Genomic DNA, 24071 nt, shown 5'->3' with positions numbered 1-24071 from the left:
CCAGCAATGCATACTGCTGTCTGAAGGTGGGTGAAGTCAAGTCTGCCATGCCAACTATCAAAGCATCTCTGCGGCAGGGAGAGCAGGGAGCAGAACAGATGGAAATGTCACTCTGGGGGGGAAGCAGCACCTTTGCCTCAGGCTCCAGCAATGTCAGCACTGTCTATTGGTACCAGGTCTGTATCAACAGGGTAGCTTTACTTCGGTACTTTTCTCTCTGGGAAGCAGTATTCCCCAAAAAGGGGCTTTGCAAGTGTCTAGACCCTCATTCAACAGAGAGAAGAACTAGCAGTTAAGACAGGGTCATGTGAATAAAATAAACAAAGATTATTATTTGTTATTGCTTGCTTCATCCTCTGAAGTGGACCAAGAATGACGAAGAGCAAGAAGAAGAACAAACTACTGTACATTTTGCTCCAGGGATCTCAGTGTACTCTGTTGCTCCTTGAGTTCTCCGTACTTCCAAGTAGAACTGAAGCACAGCAGAAAATATGGCAAAAGGCTAACCATGGCAGAGAACAGATGACAAAATCCTCTCCTGTTAGAACAGACGGATTTTTATCTAAGAAATGGTGAAAACTGAGGCGAGAAATGGCTGAGGGAGAAGGGAGTTGACAAGCAAAGAAATGAGATTAATGAGTTGCACATGGGCACAGAGTGAGTGGGTCTGAATATGTGCACAGAAAGGGAAAGGCTGCAGTGGGCTGATCTGTGTTGGGTTGGCTGCTCTCTGAAGACTTGTTTCCTTCAACGCAGGCCATTTATTTCTCATTCCTTCTTCCAATCTACTCATGCTTTCTTGCTCTCTCCACTTCGCTTGTGCTAGCAATTGTGCAGCTACATGTTAAGCTGCATCAGGTGGCTGTTCAGGCTGAAAGCAGCCTCCTCCCTAATGCCATTTCCTCAACAGAATTTGTGTTCAGTTAGTTCCAATCCTTGATCTGATTGCCATGTAGTGCCGTGTGTGCTCTCAGCGGGAAGGGGAATTTGGTGGAGACATGTAGCAAAACCTGGAGTGAAGCAAAAAAACCCCCAGTCATCTTTGGTGAGATAGTGTAATTAAATTGGATTAAAGCAGTCCAAAAATTCCCATCCAAGCATTAGATGTGTGGAAAGTGAAAAAAGAGCAAATAATGATGAAAGCAAAACAAACAGGAGTGGTGAGTGGTTGGCTGAGGACTTGGTAGCAGGTTAACAAGCATGATGGAAAGGACTCTGTTCAAAAAGACCATTCCAAAGAGTCTTATTTTGTGCTTATGTTGGTTTTAAACTGTGTTATGACCGTCTTTAAAGCATTAGATTGACTGTGAAAACATAAGAGGAAGAAGTTTTTCTCATTTTCTGTTCCATGTAAATTCAAGTGGTTTTGAGTAACTAAGGCTTTGTATTATGCATTCATTCAGGAGGCTAAAGAAGTAATGACTAATGACTCATTTGCAGAATGACAGCCAAGTTAAGGACTATAAAGTAAGCGTGCTTTTAAAGATGTTAACTATTTTTTGTATGAACAATGAACCAGACCTTTCCATGACAGACATTGTAACCCAAAATAATAAGGTTTTAGTGGTACCATATACATTATGAGTACCAGTTCTTGCATATATATGAGTTTGGAATCCTCACTGTTGGCAGTTGTGAATTCAACACTAAATTGTGCGAAGACTATCTGGGCAGTAGTCTTCTTTCTGGGTAGCAGTGTAGCAACATCATGGGTAGATGTTATCTCATCCTCATTTCCTCTTCAAAAGTGAAGAGTCCTGTCTAGGTCAGTCTTTGCAGTCAAAGAAGTGGAACACAAACCTGTAGAGGACAAATTATCCCAGTAAGTTAGATATTTAAAACAGAAAGCAGCTATTCCCACATTTTCTCTATTTACTACAGGAGGAGTGTGCATGGTTAATATCAGTTAGGAAGAAACTCTGAATTTAAGTAAAACCCTTTGTCTGCTTCCTACAGGAAGGACCCACAAATGAATTTTGGATTTGTGTAGCCCAGTATCATGGCATGTATGCACATACGAGTATGCACACATTTATGAATTTTCTTCTGAGGTTTTTAGAACCTTAACTTTTGTAAAGCTGTTGATTTGTATTGTTTGTGATTTGTTTTTCTTCATATTCAATTATGGTATTTCCATCCAGGATATATGTTTAGCACATTCAAAGTTCTGTGCTTCAGAGATTTTGAGCCTACAGAAAGCTATATCCACGTATAACTGTACTGACACAAGTTTCTAAAGATCAGGCTACAAATAATTATAGTTATATAAGACAGCATGGCTGTGATGAGGTTTGCTGAGATCTAGTGGTCTTTGAGGTGGGTGTACACTCTTGGTGCTGACTACCTCAACATAATATTTGTAGATTAAGAGCAAAGTTAACCAGTGTGAAACTTTGAAGTACCCTGTACCATTGATGTGATTGCTGTGCTCCAGTGACATGTTCGAAGAAGGGTGCCAGAAAAGCCTTAATTTGAGAATATCGTAAAACCAATAGATGGAGAAACAACAGAAAAATTAATCAGGTTACAAAGTAATGGAAAGGTGTAGGTATTGCAAGCTCATGCTGTGTACCGTCCAGTCCTAGCGCTGTTTGGTGCAATAAGGAAGAGAAAGAAGAGAAGCAGAAATTTAAGTTGAAAGCCAACAACAAATTGCCCCTATATGTTATTATTATTATTGCTCCCTATCTTATAATGTTTTACAGCAGGATAAATGGGAAATGTCCCTCTCTAATACTCTTATGGTAATGACCCTATTGCATAATCTCTACAGTTTTACAATTTTACAGATATGCTGAAACAGCCAAGGAAAGTCTTTAATGATAAGTTCAGTTGCGTATCTTGTATGTTTGTTCTAGTAACTTTTGCTGTCACTTCATATCTCCTGTTCCTAAATAAATATGTTTTTTATTCATAAGTCTTGTTTAAGTAAAAAGCAAGCAAACTCTGATGCTGGGTTTCTGTGCTGATTCTTGGTAATCTTGCACAACAAAAAAAAAAGTTAATTCTTACAACCAGAATCGTTGTCCTGCCTTTTCAGTAATTCATACCATATTAGGTAAGGGTGTTAAAGAACTTATACATGTGCCTAAACGTAAGCAGGTTGGATGGCTGCTAAGGAGAGGAGGAAGTGCGAAGGGAAGGTCTGTGGCATGTGGTGAACTAGCAGAGAGCATGGCTGAACTGAGAGAACATGGCGCTTCAGTTACATTCAGGCTCCTTTGTGACTGATTTTATAATCGGGGAAAGATGGAAGGTTGAAGATCTTTTTCTGATGTAGGTACGTAGAGTTCAGGAAGGGAGGGTTTGTAGATACAGGTAGTGTATTTTATTGAACCAACTGATAGGTGAAAGGGACAGGCATTAAGACAAGTTTGCTTTTCTCCATGTCTGAAACAGCAGTATTCTATCCGTCATGTTCATGCATAGTACCATTACATTGTTGTGGATTTGTAGTGCATCAAAGCCTAGGAAATGTCAAACCTGACAGATAATAGAATTATCTGCAAATGGAATTAAGTGCCCTGGAGGACCAACAGCAGGGTTTAAAACAGAGCTGAGGTGAGTTGTTTTCTTCCATCTGGTCTTTCTTATCATGAATCTCTTTCATTAGCCACTGATCCAATGCCCAGTTCCCATCCAAATAAGGTTCTTCTGCCCATTACTAATCCCCCTGCCCCCCCCCCCCCCCCCCCAAAAAAAAAAAAAAAAAGCGCCAACAAAACTCTACCAAGTAAAAAAAGCCCTGCTATCCAAAACTGTCTTTACTTTGGCTTCAGTCAGTACTATTTACCAGTAAGGGACCATCTAGCCAGGCTCTGAGTAGCTGTATTACTGAACTGCTGAGAATATCTTTCAGTCTATTCTAAATTGAACAGGGAAATAAAATGTTGAAGATTTGGCATTTATATTTTGATAAACAGTCAAGGCTTGTCTGCCATTAACATTGACCAAGACTAAAGAGCCCTTTTAAAAAGTGTCATTGAAGCAACATTACAGGTAAAATCCAGACGTACTTCTTATCACAAAAAGAACATATATTGCTTTAGGGACAGAAATATTAATCAAATGAGTTCACTTGGACAGGGATATGGGGATTTCTGCACATATACAGCGATTTCTTAGACCATTTCTGGCAATAACAAGTATCTGCCACTTCATTCATGTCTACTGATTCTTATTGTTGCTCTTATAGATTGACTTTCCGTATGCTAATGACCATTTGCCAGAGCCAAGACCTCCCTTTTTTCTTTTGTCTTAGAAATTGAATAGATTCTTTTTTATTGTATAATCTTTTGAAGCCTTTGCTACTTTAATTAAAATGCATTTCATTTTTTACCCGCTCATTCAGATAAACAGTATTTTACCTCAGAGCATGAATGCCCATTGTTAGGCTTAAAGAAAGAATGACATGTAGTATTCAGCTATCTTCTGCTGTATTGTGTTACCTTATCTATACAACTGTAGTGTTTAAAAATATTAATTCTGGAAACAACTATTTTTTTCCCTTTTTTTTGTACTTACATGAAACTGTTGACTTCAGTAGTCCTCTTTATGAGTAAATACTATGAGACTTCCAAACATGTCAAAAATATTTACATAAGATCCACAGTGCTGTAAAGTAATAAACTGACAAGTTGAAATTATCAGTGTGACTGGACGTAAGTAAAAGAGTGGAATATTTCACAGTCCTGTCCAGAAATGTAAATTAATTGCTTATTCAAGACACAACTTCCACTGCCTGCCTGCCATGGGAGTTGCGGCTGTATGACAACTGTTCTGATAAAAATAACAATTATGAAAATTTAACATGCTTCTGTGAATTACTAGTTGTCTATTTCTAAGAAATATTAAAATGAATTATACCTTTATATACTTTAGAAGCTATTTGAATTCTGTCAAATAATCTGAGAAAGGATTTGGAATTCATGAAGTTTTATTGAAATGGCTAGCAACAATGAGGAAGCCATAGCCCAAGAACAGAAAGGTCTGCATATAGATTTATATATTCAATTTGCCTGCAGTACCATAATTTAACATTTATTTGCAAAGCATGAATTCACACTGTACAGCAATATTACAAGTCTGTTGCGGTTATTCATGAATTTCATTAGTTTCAAGCTTTCTACAGTATTATGTCCTGCTAAAACTGCAGAACAGTATTTGTTTATTAATAAACAGTAAGGGAAAGGGTGACAATAGATCAATATCGGATTCTTAATCTTTCCATATTGACCTGGAATTTCCCAATTTTCCTTTTTTAATCTGACCTCCTAGATGAGAAAAGCATTCTAATAATCTTCTCTGAAAAACTGGACATTTTCTGAAACAAAATACAAATCAATGATCCTGTCAGGCCAGTGTTCTGCTTTAGGCTCCCTTGAGCAGGGACAGGGACAGGAGGTATGATATAATGTATTTGTCATCAAGTCGTGTTTCTATCTAAAATTTTGGTAGCAGAGTACTGGTGATGTGTTGCAACCTCCTAAGAAATTCCACATAAAAGTATTTGCTTCACAATGTTTAAGTCATGTAGCTACAGATATCCTCGATGCAGGTACACATTACATTAGTGAAGCAGTGGGTTTGTTTCCATAGCATATCCTATTGATCTTACTTCCCGTCATTCAGAACCCAACGGCAGCATCCACATTTTTCAGCCAGGCAACTTTCTCTGCGCCTGACTCCATTCCATCAACAGATGAGTCATGCAATTGTTTTGCTTTCGGGAACTGTATCCAGCTACCGATTAGACTAGATTGGAAAGAGAGTATTAACATGCACTGAGGTCATCTGTCCTGTGGTGGGGGGAAGTTAATTATGTCTAGTTCATGGCCTCATCTTTTAAGCCACTCAGATGAATATGGCCATTATTATGCCCATGCACAGATCTGCGAATCTCATGAATCAGAGGAAAGTTTGGTGTGTCTGACAAGCTACCCATGCCACTATTGAGGGTGGGAACCTGAAAAGGGTGTGTGGCTCCAGAGGAAGTAAAGGAACGTACCTGTGGCCTTGGGAGTGCTGCAGATGATGCCCCAGCCCTTGCATGAGGCTCTGCCAAAAGCAAAATTCACCTGTGCAGAGATCTGTACGTGAACGACAATAATGACACCTGCACTTTGTGTAGTAACAGAAGAAGGAATTTTAAGTTAAGGCATCGTTTATCAGAAAAGACTAATCTCCAGTATTGCTGTGCAGGAGTTGTTGTCGTTACCCACTAAAACAAGTCAGTATTTTCATCCATGTATGTCTAATTGCATCTGAATCACATTAATCAAGACTATTTAATTTTTATTTGTACTGTGGATGCAGCTAGTGCAAAGGAAGCAGACACCCAGTGATTCTGCTGTGCACCTTAAAACCTGAAGGCACATAACTGCAAGCACAGGTGATGATTTTAAATTGGCGTGGTTATGGAGTGTGTGGTTTTCTGAGTTGGCAAGAGAGCAATGGGAAGCAGGAAAGGGGTATGAGAAGAAAAGAGAACGATGATCTAGCTAAGAGGGAGTAAGAGCTGGAGAACAGTGACAGGATCTGGAATTCAAAAGGATTTAGGGTAGGGTACATGAAATTGGAAGGGTTTGATGACCACTGGGAAAAAATGCAAAGAGGAAAGGATGTATTTTTTCTGTCCTATGTCCTGAAGGGAAATAAATTACTGGAGCGTAAGTCTTGTCTATTTCCCTTGGTTTCTGTTGTGGACAACTTTATGCCTTTTTGGACTATATATATTTCACATTTAGTCATTCTCTTTCATCACTTTGTAATATATTTTGTGTCCTAAGGATAACCACCCTCTGAGATTCTCTTCTGCTACTTCTGTGTCATTAATGCAACACTAGTAATTAGGACCTGACTTATACAAATATGAATAGCAGAAGTTTAGACTGTTGCATTTTTTAGTTCCCACTGGAATGCTCAGCAAGAGGACTAACTGGATTTTAATCTATTTGGTGTTTTAATTAAGGATCTCATAATCTTTTCAGGTTTTTTTCCATTTTCCAGTTATTAGTGGAACACTACAAAGAAAGGCTGAGCTGTCCTGATCACTGGAAGTTTGCAGTGCAGTGAAACAATGAAAACTTACGTCTTCATATATGATGGCAAGGATTACAGTACAAAAATAACACTGTTGCACAGAAATCCCAACTGGCAGTGAAGTTCTGCATTAGGTACAAACTATGTATAGGCTCCTTATTGCCGGATGTATTTTACTTAAGCAACAGAGCAATGCAGTAAATACAGAGATGGATTTGTTTCAACTATGTAAAGAATGGATTTGGAGAGTTTTTTTCAATGTAGAACCTGTAGCCATTATTTTTGTCAGAACTACACTTTTGAACTGAGTCTTTTGAACATCCCAATCTATAATAATTCCGTGAATATTTTAACATACAAAATTCTTCAAGTCTTTGCAGTCCTCCAGCAGAATTTTTACAAAATGCAAGATTCTTTGTATCTGCAGAGGTTTTTCTGTTTGATGTGAACCAGAATCAACTGAAAAGAGATTTGGAAAATATTTCTAATACAAGTAGGAAAATTAATCTCAATGTAACGATGATACAAAGTAAATCACAAAAAATGGAGTGCAGCAACCAAGCCCCCACACTTGGTTCAGCAAGCGTGGGAGGAGTCAGTGACAGAAACAGTATCACCTGGGAAAAAAATCGCAATGCTGCTGCCTGAGTGTAAAGTTAGAGAAAGTGAAGGAAAAGGCCCTGACCCTGGATTTTCTGTAAACAAAGCAGGTATTCTTTGGGAAGAGAAAACCCTCCTGTGAAAACGATTCTGAATACATCTGACATTAATTTGCTAGGTTTATGAGATAACTAATGGGGGAAGAATACTGTGGGGTTTATTCAGAAACATATATGTAGGTGATTATAAAGAGTTTAAAAACAGCTTTAAAAATGAGGAGAGAAAGTTCTGAAGCTTGGAGGGTGAGGAGTGCGAGAAGAAATGAGAGAAGAACCTGGGGAAAATGTCTTGTTGTGTATTGAACACTTTCTCCAGCTTCTGAGGCATTTTCAGGTCTCACCCTGTGTAGTAGCACTGCATAGCCTGCTAATGCTGACCATGCCTCAGATCTAGGTATTCTGTCATTCTCAGTTGATGGAAGGGTTAGGTGAGAAGCTTAAGGCTATTTATTAAGGGCACTGTATAGCCATCAAGTTTAAACAGCATCTTGCCAGAGAATATTCTAATTATTTACTTTTTAAAAGGTTGGTAGATGGCTGGACCATCAATTTAAATTTTTCCTCTGTAACAGAACTCCACAGAATAGAATTAGAATTGCAATAGAATAGAATTAGAGGGAAATGTGTAGAAATGACCTAAAGCATTTTGAGCTCAAGGGGTGAACCTTAGCTTTTGCTGCATCCAGATGGAGCCACCTTGATCATTATAATCAGCACGCTTCATTTGCTGCATTAAAAACAAGATAAATATTTAATCACAGTGCAATTAAGTCTGGATCAGTGCCATTAGTTTATAATGAATGTATAGTTAGATAGAATCTAATACAGTACTAATTCACTTATAAGCCAGGCTGAATTTTATTTTTTTTTTAAAGCTGATATTTTGAGAATGTTAATGAGATGAAGGTGTGTGTAACTGCTAATTATTTTTACTACTTTCACACATTAACTGAAATAACTTACAGTAATCAATTAATATTATCAATATTCCACATGAACTGCAAATGATTTTGCAAAGCCTGTTCTTTTCAGGTTAAAATAACCAAATAAATAGCAAGCTGTAGGTATAATGAATATTTGTTGATACAAAATTCATTTGTATCCTAACAGCAAAATAGAATCAACAGTGGCAAATTTGAAAAGGAAATTGTATGAAATATATTAATATGTAGGAGCTATTATGGTTTGTCTTGAGTTTTTTTAGTCCTCTTTGTTTTACAAATACTCAAATATGTGGGCAGAAAGAAGTTCTTACTGCATTTCATACGACTTGAAAGATGAGGTGGTTCAAAACGCATCATGTTCAGCTTCCATAGGTTTTGTTAAATTGAGGGACTCTCTCATTTTCTTTGATGATGCACCAGTATAATGGGAGTTGGGCCCTAAAATATTTGCATGTTGATGTAAAATTTGAACCCAGAATGACTTCTAAGTGAAAACAAACAAACAAAAATCTATGATGAGAAATAGCAAGTACTGGACTACAGCATATTCATTAATTACTGAAGGGGCTTCATGTTTAAGTGGCAGAATGAGCATGTTGACTAGAAGAAAGTATTTTCATGATTACAGCCCCTTCTGGCAGAAGGTCATCTGCAAGGGAATGCTGTCTCCAAATGTCCTCAAAATTGAGCACTACAAAGGCAGCAGCTGAGATGTAGCTGTAGTTTCAAGTAGTGAATGAACTTGCTGTTCTTCTGACCCAGCTATGTCAAGAGTGTTCTTGGGAAAATGTAGTTTTTCTTCTAAATTCAGGTGAAATCTACAAAATACTTGAGCAGAAGCTTAGTCTTAACCACAAAGGTGGTGCACAGGCTTGGCATACACGATCTAGTGAGACCTAACTCCCTACGGTGCATTGCTGGAATGGATATGTCATGCTTGTGTGCTTGAACCTGTAGATCGGCTGAGACCTAAGTATGTGTTTCAGTATGATTTAATGATCGCCAGGATTCAGCAGATGCAGAATCATTTCTGTCAAATTATTAAAATGGTCTCTGAAGTATCATGACTGCCATATAGGCACACAGCTGGGGATATTCAAAACCAGCTTCTGTGTCAGGTAAGCCTTGCACAATCATACTAAATTAATAAGCAAAGCAGCGAATATGAGGAAGATCAAAGACCCTCAAAAGCTTTTGTTATACTCCCAGTCTTTTTCTGCAATAAAGCAGTTTTCTGTCAGAACCTATAGGGACATTCCTGCTGGTTTTGAATGCTCGTTTGTGTGTCTCTGTGGAAGATGGTCTCTTCCGAATTGGACTGTGTTATATTTCGGATTTGTGTCTGCCAGACTTTGAAATCTATAAGGTCACATAGGAAGGGGCACACCATTCAAAAGTCCATTTAACTGAGTTTTTAAAAGAATGATGAGGAAAGAAAAAGGTCAGTGTACTTTTGAAAAAAGAGGTGGTGTATGATCTGTGCATATATAGGTGGTATAAACATGGTTTGCAGGTGTCAGGGACTGATGAGCAGCCGGGACAGGGTGCTGGATTACCTGGACACTGAGCCTAATGTGGTGTAATAATCCTTAACTACTTCATCATGGGAAGCTTGTGCCATTCTGCTAGCTGCAGAATCAGAGAGATTAATTCTTCTTTTCCTATGAATATGGAAGAAGTCATATGTGCCACTGGCTCCTTTTACACGTACTCATTTCAAAATACAAGAGCTCTTGCTATGTGAGCTCTGTCTCAGCGTATTTTGAAGACTTTGCTTTCACAGGCGAAGCATCTAAAGTATTATGTGTTACCAAAGCACAGGTGGGGAAAGACTTCAAACTACTGATATTAAAACTATGTGAGAGATCTCTAATGAACTTTTTAACTTCAGCAGGGGAAAAACCCTCTATTTGACTGTAGATCCAAGAGGGACTTAAGAAAAGCTAGTTGTATGAAGACAAGCAACTAGAGAGTATTTTTCTTTTACAATGAAATGTAAAATCTTTTGATACCTTTTATTAGTTGGATGATAACTCCAATATTTGTTTTGATGGGATTTGGAGCTTACTGTATCAGTCTAGTAACATTATCTATTAGTCCTACTTCAGTAATATTCCACAAGATAAATGAAGCAATTAGCTTTGTAGCTAACAGTGTCTTCATCTTGATGTATATCAAGGTCAATATCTAATTTAGTATTTTTCATTAAAGTTGCATTATTTCTACATGAAGAGGAGATGGATAGATAGTTACTGTCAAAATCATTAGCATTTGTTTTGCACTGCCTGTAATTTTACTGGTTTAAAATGTGATTTTTTGGTGTGTATCACTCCATTGGAGTCTATTTTTCTTTTTTTTTTTTTCTCTTACATTTTTTGTATTCCTAATTTCATCTTGCTTAGTAAGAAATGATGGATTTTACTATATGTTCATCTTCCTTTTCAGCACAGCAGCTACCACGTTTTGAGTATGGGGAATCATACCGTTGAGGAAGGTGTGATTGATGTAGACTTATTGTTTCACTACATCACCTGTAACTGCCTGCTATTTTTTTATGTCTTTCCCACCAAAGCAGAAGCAAATTTTATATTTGACAAAAAATGCTTACGCCATATGGTGGAAACATGAGAAATGGCTTGTTTTACAGATGGCTGTCACTGAGTTGGGGAGTGGTAAGGGAAAGTCATTGAGAGGGGCTTGGTCGGTTGTTTTTTCTTCCTGTTACAGCTGATATTTCAAATAAGAAATTTTTGATATCTTAGAGATTGCTAAGCTAATGCTACACAGCTCCACTCTTAGCCATTGTATTTCAGAGTTGGCCTTTGTCACATTTTAAGTCCTAGGTAAATGCTTATCAGAGAAATGCCTGGCAAAGTATCTGTAGACATCTTGATAATGCACTGGAAACGTAATAATTTATTTATTTATTTTTTAATTCTAATGCATCTTGGACACTTAAAGGAAACAGTAATGTGTGTCATACCGCACACATACAGATACAAACCTAAGCCGATAAAAAGCCTTGACAGAGGCTAGAGTCGGTCTACCACCAGAGTAGCTCTACCACCCCCTTCTCAGGAAGGATGCTCTGGGCACCAGGTTCTCAGCATCAGCCCTCTTGCTCTTCACATCCCTTCCCATGGCAGTGTGTAGCTTGCTCATATAGATACAGCTAGTCTATAGTAAAACTAAATAATTGAAATGACAACAATCAGAATTTTAGGTAATGACATTGACATACATATATGTAAATGTGCTTTACGATTGTTAATGTTCTAGGCTTTTTCTGTTTATTTGTTTGGATTTTCATAAAAAATGGAGGATCGTGAAGGAAAAAAAAAAAAAGAAGCTCAAAGTAAGACTATGTATTTTAAAAAATACATTTCTTCCAGACTGTCAAGGGAAAAATGTAGAAAGGCATTTGAACACTCCTATTACTTCAAAAGAATTTGAATATCTTACAAAACAAAATGAAGAAACAGTTTTCCTAAATAGGCTAATTCACTCTTTGTATATATTACCATTGTCAAAAATTGCTGTCTTATTGGTGAAACGATGCTCTTCTTGCTTTTCTGGCTTTTCTTGCTGTAGACAAACTAGTGGTTTCTCTCAAATATCGAATTAACACTTCAGTATTGCACTATACAAGATTTTGTGTTTGTGAAGTTTTAGTTGACTGTACTTGTCAAAGAAGAAAACAGAACACATAGTTCTGCCTTGAGCCTCTTTGTAACTCTACTGAGGATGTGTTTGTTTGATTCGTCCATCTATAAAATCTCAGAGATTTTAGTAAGAGCATCTAAAAATTTTAAAAGCTGCTATGCCTTAAGTTAACTTCCAATATTTTTTCAAAAACAGCAGGGGATTTCAATTGAATAACAGAATGATGTATTTTGGACTAACTTAGGTTGTCTGATACCACTGGAACTGCACTAAGAAGGACTCAAAAGAACAGCAAAGTGAATAGATCTATTACTTTGCGTGCACAATTAATCTTTTTGACATTATTTTACATGAACATGGATAAAAATGCCTGGAAAGCATACCATTGAATTCCATTGCTCATTAATATTGATCAAATGTTGTTGTTCTCTTTGTGTTGGAAACCACTTAAAGATTACCTGCAAAAGCATTACATTGCTATTGATTTTAAAAACCAAATCCCTGAAGTCCACTGTTTTTTGAAAACTAGTTGATGAGTTTGATTTTGTATTTTTTTGGTAAAGGATGTTTTTGAACTTGCTGCTATAGATCTGAGTAACCGAGAATATTAATCAGATTGTCAGGGAATTAATTATCCAGCATTCAATGCAATGTTATTGAAAAGCCTATAAATCCCTATAGAAGTTAGTCGGGAGCTCTTATCATCAGGCAGCAGTGCCTAGATCTTACATACCATTTTTGATGCTTAAATGGAATGATGGCAGGATTAGGGCCAGATCCTTCAAGACACTCAGACCTGCATAACTCACATCAGGGATCCTGTAGACTCCATAAAAATAAAAAAAATCACATGCTTGAGAGTTCATGCAATTTAAATATTCTGAAGATATATGAACTTAGAGTAAGTATGGTCCTCTGGAGAATTAGAAGAAACAAGATATGATGATACAGGCTTTTTAAAGTTTCAATCATTCATTCTTTTAGAATGCAGATGAATCTAACCCAAGTCCTTTTTAGGAAATAAATGTTAACCAGTGAAAATTAGATGATTGTTGTTTACTTGTTTCATTGCATTTAATTGAGATGCTTCATTGCTCTCAAAATCAAAATAAAAAAAACAAAATTTTTGAACTACCAGTTTCTATTAAAAAAATCAAAACAAAACAAAAAAGAAAACAAAATTACTCAACATTTAGATTGAAAGTACAGCTATTATATGTCTCTGACGAAATAACAACTATAATCAGGCAAAAAAAGTGTTTGTATTGTTAGTGTGGGGTTTTTTCAGTAGGAAGGCATGGTAGAAGGCTAAGATTAGTTAGAAATACTGGCATGCACTGATTTGTTTATTACTGTGCACCTCACATGACCTTTTAAGCCTTTGTACTTTGGACTGATCTGAGAAAATGCAAAATCTAAAGCAAATCAATGAAAGTATGCTGAACATGTGCTTAACAAGCCATATGGAGAAAGCAGCAAGCAAAATGAGAAAGTAATTATTAAAAGATTTATTGTGCTTGGAAGATCAGAGATCCGCTTGCATGGAAATAATTAACATACGAGGCTACCTGCAGGTAATCCCCAAACTGCAGCACTCTGATAGAGACTTGAAGACAGATACACAGCTCATACTCACTGGGAGACCAAAAATACAGTTTACTAAACATGTTTCTTCCCAAAATATTACAGTGGATAAATAAAAAGAGAAGCTGTGATACTTGAAAACCATGAGTCTTCCTATCCCAGTTAAAGGAGTGATATATGTAGTCTGGAGTTAAGAGCATACCATACCGTTACATTTAAAGTGTAATGCAGAATGTGGATGGGGAAAGGCAAAAAGGGCAACAGCCAGTCTCCTCCTTTTCATCTTCATGATTTCTGCCTTTTTTTTACTACTAATTGCATTTAGAATAAGCTTCTATATATTCATGTCTTTTATTTATTGGATTCAGTGAGACATATCCCATGTTTAATAAGGTACACTAGTGTAACTTCTGCCAGATTGTGTGCTGGAATGGACTGGTGGCATAAATTGTAATAGAAATGTGTACATGGATAGTTTCTCAAATTGCTATAACCACCCAGGCAATTATAGCTGGGGAATGTGTTCTGACAACCTTCTCATTCTGTTAATTTTTATATTTTGCAAATTAGTATTTTCTTAGAGAGTGCAGTTTTCACTAATGTGATGTTCTGAATGAGTGCTGTTGCTGTGAGCATCTGCCAAACCTTGGATTTGTAATTGAAAACGTAAATAGGCAGACCCTGAGAAACATTAAGCTTATAGCTCCTTTAAGTTTAAATCATTCAGTTCCTAGTGTTGATTGTCAGTAAATTATGCTGTAGAAATAAGTTATTTTCTGAGTTTCATTATGTTGGGGTTTTTTTTGTTTTTTTTTTTTTTTTAATACAATTTTAAGTGGGTGAATAATTATGACATTACATTTCAGTAAGTGAAGATTAACACCTTTCTGTGTACACAGCAAGTTTTGCAGATAACATACTTACTATTGAATTCACAAATGTTTTCACACACAAACTTGCACATGAGGTTTTTCCAGTCAGTGATCACCAGTTCTTTAAAGTGAGATTGGAAACAGAAAAAAAAACCAAAAACATCAAAATGCTAAAGTGTTTTCTTCTGGTTAGAGGTAGGTTAATTAGGTAATATTAGATTATAAGATGTAAAAGGCTTTTAACATGTGCCATTAAATGAATAACCTTTAGACCTCAGTTCCAAAGATGCTGTTATTTAAAGGTATGTATAGTCATTGCAAACATAACAAATTAGATCTCACTGCTGAAATATTAGGTATTGTAGCAGGTGGTTAGTTGGAGGGTGGGGGGTGGTTTAGTCAGAAGACCTTTGTGAAATCAGCTTGGAATGGATATGCTAAAAAGGCACTCCGTGGAAAAGGAATAGTTGGTTTAGCAGCTGCTGACTGCTGTCCCAGATAGTCACGTATTCAGAAAGTCACCCAAAACCATAGCAAAGATGTCCTCAAAGTACTAACTTGACATGCAGTGATTATTCAGGGATATCGTACGTGTCACACTGTACATGATAGGCACATTTGATTAATACATATTTCCTCAGTGGTATAAAAGTTAGAATGCCTGTTATCTTTAATAGGAGAGCAAGATTTAGCTTCTCTGTCTCCTGCCTTCTCTTACATTAAAAAATAATGTTGTGATTAATGAGTAGTGTCATGCTTTATATTTTTTCTTGTTCGTAAAAATCTGTGCTGCCAAGTTATCTGAACTAAGTGAAGGGTACATTTTAGTGAGTTAGTAGAATACTAAGGTCTACATAAGGGATTTTATTTCTTTAATGAAGAAATATAAATGACTGAAATTATTATGGTTGTTATTATGTACGTATATATACTTCTCTTTTTTTTCCATCTCACAGGACCCTGCCTTCCCAATCCATGTCATAATGGTGGGATATGTGAAATTAGTGAAGCGTACCGAGGTGACACATTCATAGGATATGTTTGTAAATGTCCAGAGGGATTTAATGGGATTCACTGCCAGCACAGTAAGTTCCACATGGTAACTTTTATTATATTTATAGATAGGAGCCTTTTATTGCTTGCAATATTAAGGATTAATATCAGACCTGATTTTTGTGAAGTATATCAGTCTTTGGCCTTTATATGATGAGCAAGCTAATACTACTGAAAACTGCTACTGCCTTCAGAAAATGACATTACTTCCAACTTGCCAGACAAAACAGTGCACATTTTCTATGCATATTCTAGATCACGGTAAGGAAAGTTAACCTCATTTAGCATGGATTTAATGGAAGAGCGTATCTGAAATAGCAGTGATCTCTTCCTATCTTAGAATTGTTTGTAGGTTTGTTTTGATTAATGCTAGACAAAAGTGGAAAGAATAACTGAGAAGAAATTTGTGAATAATAGGTCTTCTAGATCTTTCTTTATGCATTTTTAAGTTACAAATAAATTATTTGAATCACAATGCTTAAATTCAAGGGTAGACGTTCCAGACTTAAATCAGATATATGTTTAATCCTCTTTAAAATAGAGTATCTGGACCTCTTTCTAATCAATATTATTTATTTGAAGAGGTTTTCCTGGTTTCAGGTCACGATTGGGAACAGCAGGTCAGTATCCTAGTGTATGTAGTTACAGAACTGACCATTAGACACATGGAAAAAAAAATATCTTGAAACTTCAACAATATCTCGTGGGGGAATTATATAGTAAGATCTACACTTCACCAACCAAAAATTTTAAGAACTAAATAGATGTTGCATTTTTTGTGCTCATAGTGAAAATTAAAGGTCCATGTTTCTCAATTAATGTCATCAGAAGTTCTGTGTGATCAAAACGAATTCGTAAAAGCTATGTGTTCATCTGCAAGTGACTGATCAGACCATGTTCTAACTTATAAACAAAATCTGCATTATCTGTCATTTAAATAGAAGCTGTTTTAATTTTCGTGTATAAAACTGAGAACAAGTGCCTGCCTAAGGAGAAAGCCATGTGCCAAATTTGTGTTTTATTTTGTGCAATAAAGCACAGCATGGTTCTTAAAATCTTGTGTTATTGATGCATTTGGAAAGCCAACTGTTACTCAGTTAGAAGGTTAAAAACTCAAACAAACAGTCAAGAGTCCAGTTCCATTTGCACATAAAAGATAAATCCACTCATTCAGATCAGAGTGAATAAGCACTAAATCCAGTCTACTTTAATTAAGTCCTCCATTTAGATACTTGTCTATAATTTGAAGTGTCAGGAACCAATACAGTCCAGCTCAAATAACTACTTGTGTTCATTATGTCCTTCATATACTCAATGGAAAATGTCTCCAAAGACTTGAATATGGATATTCGATTTCATTACTTTTGTGCACACTCTCAATCTCGGTTAATTATGTAGGTAACAGGCAGGCCCCCTAACTTAATCTAGTTAAATTTTGTGTCTACCTCTTCCACTTGGAACATGGAAATGTTGAATATTATCCACTTCTTTGGGATCTGTTCCATCTAGCCCCGTTTCTGGGGATGGCCGTGTAGCGGAGCTGACTGCCAGCAACACTCATACTGACTCGTTTTTATGATCATATCCTGAAGGCATTCATGCTGTAGATGGGGGATGGAGTTCGTTGTGTAATTGTGATGGCAAAGAATAGTCATTGCCAGCCTTTAAACCATGTAGCCAGGAGTTCAAGGGTCTCAAGACCAGGAGAGCGGGCAAGATTATGTCTAGCTGTAACTGGGGAGTCGTACCACCTTCAAAATTGTACCTGGGCTAATTTGTGACTGCAGTACCTTGTGGTTCCCAACCCTGTTCCTTGTACTTGCATGCATTTTACACGAGCCTGCCACCTGACAAGCGAAGCAAAAGTCATTGCAGAAGTGGAAGGACTGCAAGTGTTGCTTTCATGTCTGTGACCGCTGTAAATGAGGGTACAGGCAGACCACTTCTGTGGCCTAAAGTTCTCAGGCATGCTCCATCATGTGCCTGTGTGATGTGCAACAATTCTCCTTCCATTGAATGTCAAAGAGGTAATCTTTGTCAAGGATGGAATGAAGTGAGTTAACACCACAAATTTTTGTCAAACAAAATGCATGCTGAACATGTGCTGTCTAGAAAATACCGTATCTTTTTACCTAATTCACGAAAAAAGAAAACATACAGTAATACATTTTGGAGTGGTTCATCATAGTCGTTTGCTGGGTCCCTGGTATGCTTTTGAAAATATTCATGTATGTAACAGTGAGCTAATGATCCTGCTAATTAGCAAAGTGTGTTTTTACCCATTTCAAAATAAAGTAGAGCCCTCACACAGGTGATTCAGATTCACTGTGGGGAAACTAGAACCCAAGAAGGCAGCTAGAGTGATTTGAGATAAGACAAGTTTATGTGAACAGTTATTCATTCTTTGGGGGATAATGAAATTCAGTCCTTTTCATAAAATCTGATTTAAGATGTGGTAAAAAAACATATACAATATATACACATTCAGAGGGTCTCTAAGGGTGTCACAGAGGAGGTCCATGCAGTCAGGAAAAAGTATGTGACTTCCAGTGGTGGACTAATATAACTCTTTTATATTATATCCTTTTAGCTCAATTCACAAAGTCCCTTTGATACAAATTCCTCTGCTTCATGAAGTTCAATTCTGAACTCACTGTAAATCAAGTAAGAAGTCTGTCAAAGTGGTTCCATCATAAAAAGGCAAATTAAAATGACCTCATTGCAAGAAACGTATCTTCATCTAAACTGTTAGGATTTCAAAAAATCACATTATACTTCTCTTGTACAAAGTTTTTTATCTTGGATTTCTTTCATGTCTAATATTCTGTTGCTAAATCAATTAAGGTAGGTGATTGATTTTGCAGTCGAGATACATCCCTAAAGATGGTATTCTGTCATTCGCCTCAACAAACATCCTGTCAGTACTTCTGAGATTCCTTGACCTTAACCCATGTAAATAATTAATATGTAAATAATAAAAGAGATCATTAGCTGATTATATATTCTAGATTTATTGCAAAATGGATATTAATTGGCAGTGGTTGTCTGAAAAGATTCTTATTTCCCAGTGGAAAAAAGGAAACAAAAGTATTCAATTTCAGGGCCATAAACTAACCAATGTTTGGGTAGGAGGGTCTATGTAGGTAGAAACCTGGGCACGTTTTTGTGGTAATACCCAAGAACAGTATGTTCTTTAAATATTCCTCCATTATTTAAGAGGCATTTGCTTATCTGCTCGGTATGAAGATTCTTCCTGTCCAGGTTGCAGTTTGTCATGCTGTTAATGTATGGCAATCTGGTTCTCAAGTGGGCTATTGACAGTATCTAGTGACAAGGAGAGAGGAGTTGACTGCAAGAACTGCCTTGAGGCAATGCAAGCCTCCCTACGGTCTTACTACATGACAAAGCAGCTCTTCCAGAGAGTAACGTAGAGCACTTAAATTCCTGAAAGTAGCATACAGCTCAGGCCCAGGAAGATGAAGGTGTATTCTGTGGTGGTGGTGCCCATTCACAAGAACAAATACAGTTCTGCAGAACTAGTCAAAATCCATGGAAGTACCCAGGACTACAATGGAGAGGTTTTCCACACCCCCAAAATAAATAATTTTTTTAAAAATAATCCATAACCTTAAGAGATATAGACAATATGCATTATTGCAATTGTCAGATAGAGGTTGCCCGCTGAAAAAGTAGGGAACTGAGGCATTAGTAACAATATGTGTCGAAGTGTGGGTTGCTGGCTGCCACCCAACTGAAATGACACAGACATCCAACCAGAAAAAGATCAAGATTGAACCAATGAAAAGTTCAGATTTAAGGGTTTGATTTGGATATGGGTTTATATCCTGACGATCATTAACTCTGTCAGCCATAACTAAATGCCTTGCACTCCAAGAATAAAGGTTATTAACTAAAAACATTTAATAATGTAAGCAAGCCCTTCCTAGTGTTTGTAAAGAGTTCTCTGCTTTCCACCTCCCCATCATTAGATGGTCTGTGGTGTTCACATCTGCCACATTCATGTATTGGGAAACTGCACAGATGGGAGCCACGTGGCAGAGCCCCAGCTCACATGTTGATGGCACATTGAGGCATTGATCCCACTACCCATAGCACAGTGGCTTTTAACTAAAGGGCTACAACTAGAAAGGCCAGTGGCCATGCACTTGTGGCCAGTTGACATGCTGCATAATGTACAGCTGCAGCTCTACCAGCAAATTGAAATCCTAGTTACCAACTACTAGAAGTATGTGTGAGGAAGCTGTAGGACATCCTGTGGCATGGATTTTGTGTGTTACAATGAATGACGGCTCTTGCTAAAACAATCCTGGCTACAGTCTGGTGGTAGAACCATTCCCCACAGGTGGTTTTCATGCAGTTGCCCTGTTTTGGAGGCTAAACCCGACTGTATCTCACACAGATGCAGCTTGTTCCAAGCCAGCTGTCCCTGTAGCTGTGTGGGCAAATTTAATGTACTAGGGTACATGCAGTTGCACCATACCAGATGTTCATCCCATGCTTCTGCTGATAAACACTCGCTATGGTTTCTCTTCTGGGGAGAAATATCTGTCTGGGGAGTTCTAAATCTAACCCAGATGTTCCTTTTTATTTAGGAGGGGGGTGTGTGTGTTAATTTTCATTGAAATTAGCTGTATGCATAGTTTTAACAAATTATACTAGCAATATGTTATATAATGGAGTAGAAATAAGCTATATAGTATAGTAGTAGTAATTACATGTGTAAGTATGTCCTAGGATGCTTATTCTTGAACTTTCAGACTTGAAAGTCTGAAAAATATTCCTGTGACTGACCAGTTGCTTAGATAAGAAGTGAGTGAGGGAGGATATACCATTGCTCATTTGGGAATCTTCCAGAATTTTGCTTAATTAAAACATAAGAGAAAGTGGGTAATTTGAAAGACATCTAAGAGAGATGACCAATAAAAAATAAAAAAAGCAAACAGCCAGTAAAAGCTGTTGGAAGTAAAATCAATAAAGTATTGTTCTTCAAATGGAAACTGTGTAAGAGGGCAAAAAGGGGAGTGCAGGAATGGCAGAACCACCAGGTTTGGAAGCACAGTAAATATTTTTCACAGAAATCCAGAAAAACTTTTTTTGTGAAACTGCCCGGAAAAACAAATGTTCTAATGAGATGAAAAAATCATGGGTTTTCCAGCTGAAAACTGAGAAAGTTTTGGTGATGAATCTTCTTACAACAAATGTGTGGTGAGATTGAACAACAGTGACAACAATTTTAGGGCTGTTGGAACTAAGGGTTTGTTTTCCTTGAAATCCAAATAAATATCTTGGTTAAAGCAGCAGGTGACTGAGCTAAGACTACCTGAAGCCCAGAGAGAAGGAGCATTAAATCTCATATAACAGACCAACTCTGGATACTTCTCAGAAGGCAAGATACCCTTGCCATGAAATGACGGGCCATAACTTGTCCCCTACTTTAAGATTTTATTTCATTCCGTAATAGCCAGAGGTTGGCTTAAGATACCAGGTAGGAAGTATAATATCCCCTCTAATTTTGTTTCACTCTTGTTAGCATTTGCTTATATAGCATTATTTATTCTTCTCATTCATACACACTTCCAATAGCATTTTTTTTCTTGTTGAGTTACTGACCGTAACAATTTCCTGATGCATCGAATTTCAGTCTAATTATGCTGTATATTGAAAAAAATCCCTTTTCAATTTCAAACCTGCTGTCTTTCAGCATCTTTAAATGTTTCTTTGTGTATTATATATAAGACTAGAAGAAAAGCAGCTTTTGAGTGCCTTCTGCATACCACATTATTTTGTGTATATTTGCCATGTTTGCATATTTTTCCTATGCAAACAGTTAAAATTGTTTCCTTTTCTGTTTCACCTGAGAGTTTTTCCAGGACTTTTAAATGTTTTCTCAGTGGCCTTCTCAAAACCTTTTTTGTTCTGTAATATATTTTACTGCGGCAGTGACCTGTGCTGAAGACAAAGCTGTACCATTTATTTGGTAGAAGATTCTTACAGCACTTTCTATATTCTTTATGCACATTTTGTTGGAAGTTTCCCTTCATTTTTTCCTGTTTTAGCCAGAACTGGATGTTGAGCTCAGGCTTTTATTAAGCTGCCTTCTTTGATGCCTAAGTTTCTTTCATAAGATGTCATAGTGGGAGGAAATAGATCTTCCCAATTGCTTTTGGATTTTATGGAGATATTGAACAGAGGGGTGGATTTCTTATGACCTATACACTGACTGAACTATACAATTAATGGTACTTTTAAGATGTGTGTTTCTATGGTATAAAAGTCACTTAGGTTTTCAGTAGCCTTTGTAAGCATCTTTTGTAGGAGGGTAAATCTCTCTTCCCCTAATTACTGTCTTTCTTAAAGATCAGTATTATTTTACTGCGGAAAGAAAGTAATGTTCCAGAAATACATGAATTGTTGTTTGATTGTGAAAGAAATTAAATTTGTTCATGTTCTGCATTCATAACATATGGAGATACTTTACACATACAAGTTCCTCTGTATATTTGAATTAATAATAAATACTGAATGAAGAATGATCTCTTTAAATTCAGTAATAGATATCCCATTGTAATGTCAACATTACACATTCTCTCTTTTATAACATAAATATTATAATATGCCTTTTCAGTGGGTTTCCTCAGAATGAGAATGACTGTTTATATTCCTGAATACATTACACAAAAATACTAGCGAAGTGCCTTGCAAATGTTGCATGAAAACACTTTTACAGAAAAACCCACAGATTCCCTTTTCAAGAACTAGACTGCATTTCTGAAAGCAGTATGTAAATGGTCTTACATGGCTTTGTGAAATAAGAATGCAGAAGAATATATGGATTGTGCTGTTATGCTCATCTTGTAACAGGTAAATATTGTAAGAAAAGGATGACTGGTTTCAGAAGTTACATGAGGTTCTTCAGTAGAACAGACAGGGAACTGGACACTGATTCATCTGGTCTCTTCCACTCCTACTTTCATGGGTTGTTTTTTTTCCTTAAGCTGTCATACCAGAGTTTGGAGTTTATATTTCTTACATATAATGTCTCATACTTAAACAGATAGGATATTTCAGATAAAGGCATGCTGACACAGTCATCATTCAAACTTTTGCTTGGATAAGACCAGCAACAGTGAATTCAGTATCTCTCAATGTGTTATGCTTATTCTTTATCACTTAAAACTGCATTATTCCACCCAGTATCTACTATATAAATATAATTGGTTTCCTTCAGGATTATGCATTCAAACAAGCAAAAGCAATTATGTAGGACCTCAATGTCATTTTATTCGTATGTGTTCTCTTTTTTCGGGTTCCCTTTCATATTTACCAGAAGTATGCGTTCATTTCAGTTCTGTTACGAATAGTGATAGAGGATTGTTTTCTTCACTGGAAAAGGTAGTTTTGTAGCATCTAAATGCTATTCTTTCCTTCCCTTTTCAGAACTTGAGTTGAGAAAATAAGCATTTCTTACTGCTTTGCTTTCTGTATTTCATTTCCCAAATTCAGTGTTCTGGTTTTGGCAGCTTTCCAGAAGTGTGATGATTGTCCATCTTCTTTTTGTTCAGTCTTAGCCTTCTCCATGGGAGTGTTCTCAGTGCTCTCTTAGCACGGATTTGGCATAGAAAGGCTCTGCAAAGGAAAACAGACTTTAAATGGAGTAACAGTGATTGGAAAACCTAAACTCACCTTGTTTGTTTGTGGTCCTTTAAATAAGCATTACTGATTCTCACTGTTTTCTGTTATTGTAAACTTTTAGCTTCACATTTGTTGTTTTCACATAGTCAAGCAATACACTCTGTGCATGAGCCTGTTTTTCAGCTTTTTATATGACTCCACCTTCCCAACAGTCAAAGAGTGCTTGTTACCGAGGGCGGTATCCTTGGCTTTCTTGGACACAGCCTTGCACTGCTAAGTGGCTTACAACATTGGAGTGTTCCCAAATTGTCACTAACATAACTTTTCTTCAAGGAAGTACATCAAGAAGAAACCCTCAAGACAGTGTCTTAACCAGAGTATTACATCAGTATGGAATTATTATTGTTGAATGTGTTAATATTTGCAACTCTGACCCAGTAGATTATATAGATCATAGAATCATAGAATCACAGAATGGTTTGGGTTGGAAGGGACCTTCAAAGATCATCCAGCCCAATCCCTCTGCCATGGGCAGGGACACTTTCTACTAGACCGGGTTGCTCAGAGCCCCATCCAGCCTTGTTTCAGTGTCTCTCCACCAT

The 24071-nt window shown here is 37.0% G+C and overlaps 1 protein-coding gene across 2 annotated transcripts in view; it reads left to right on the top strand.

The window, feature by feature from the left end:
• EDIL3 (EGF like repeats and discoidin domains 3) overlaps window positions 1-24071 on the top strand; it is a 257246-nt gene that overhangs the window by 109707 nt on the left and 123468 nt on the right. For both annotated transcript variants that reach the window (XM_055791610.1, XM_055791609.1), the window contains one exon: window positions 15720-15848. In XM_055791610.1, the coding sequence (XP_055647585.1) occupies window positions 15720-15848 (129 nt within the window). The remainder of the gene's footprint in view (window positions 1-15719; window positions 15849-24071) is intronic.

Source organism: Falco peregrinus, chromosome Z (genome assembly GCF_023634155.1).
Source record: "Falco peregrinus isolate bFalPer1 chromosome Z, bFalPer1.pri, whole genome shotgun sequence".
Classification (NCBI taxonomy): domain Eukaryota; kingdom Metazoa; phylum Chordata; class Aves; order Falconiformes; family Falconidae; genus Falco; species Falco peregrinus.
This window is presented reverse-complemented; position numbering and strand designations above follow the sequence as displayed.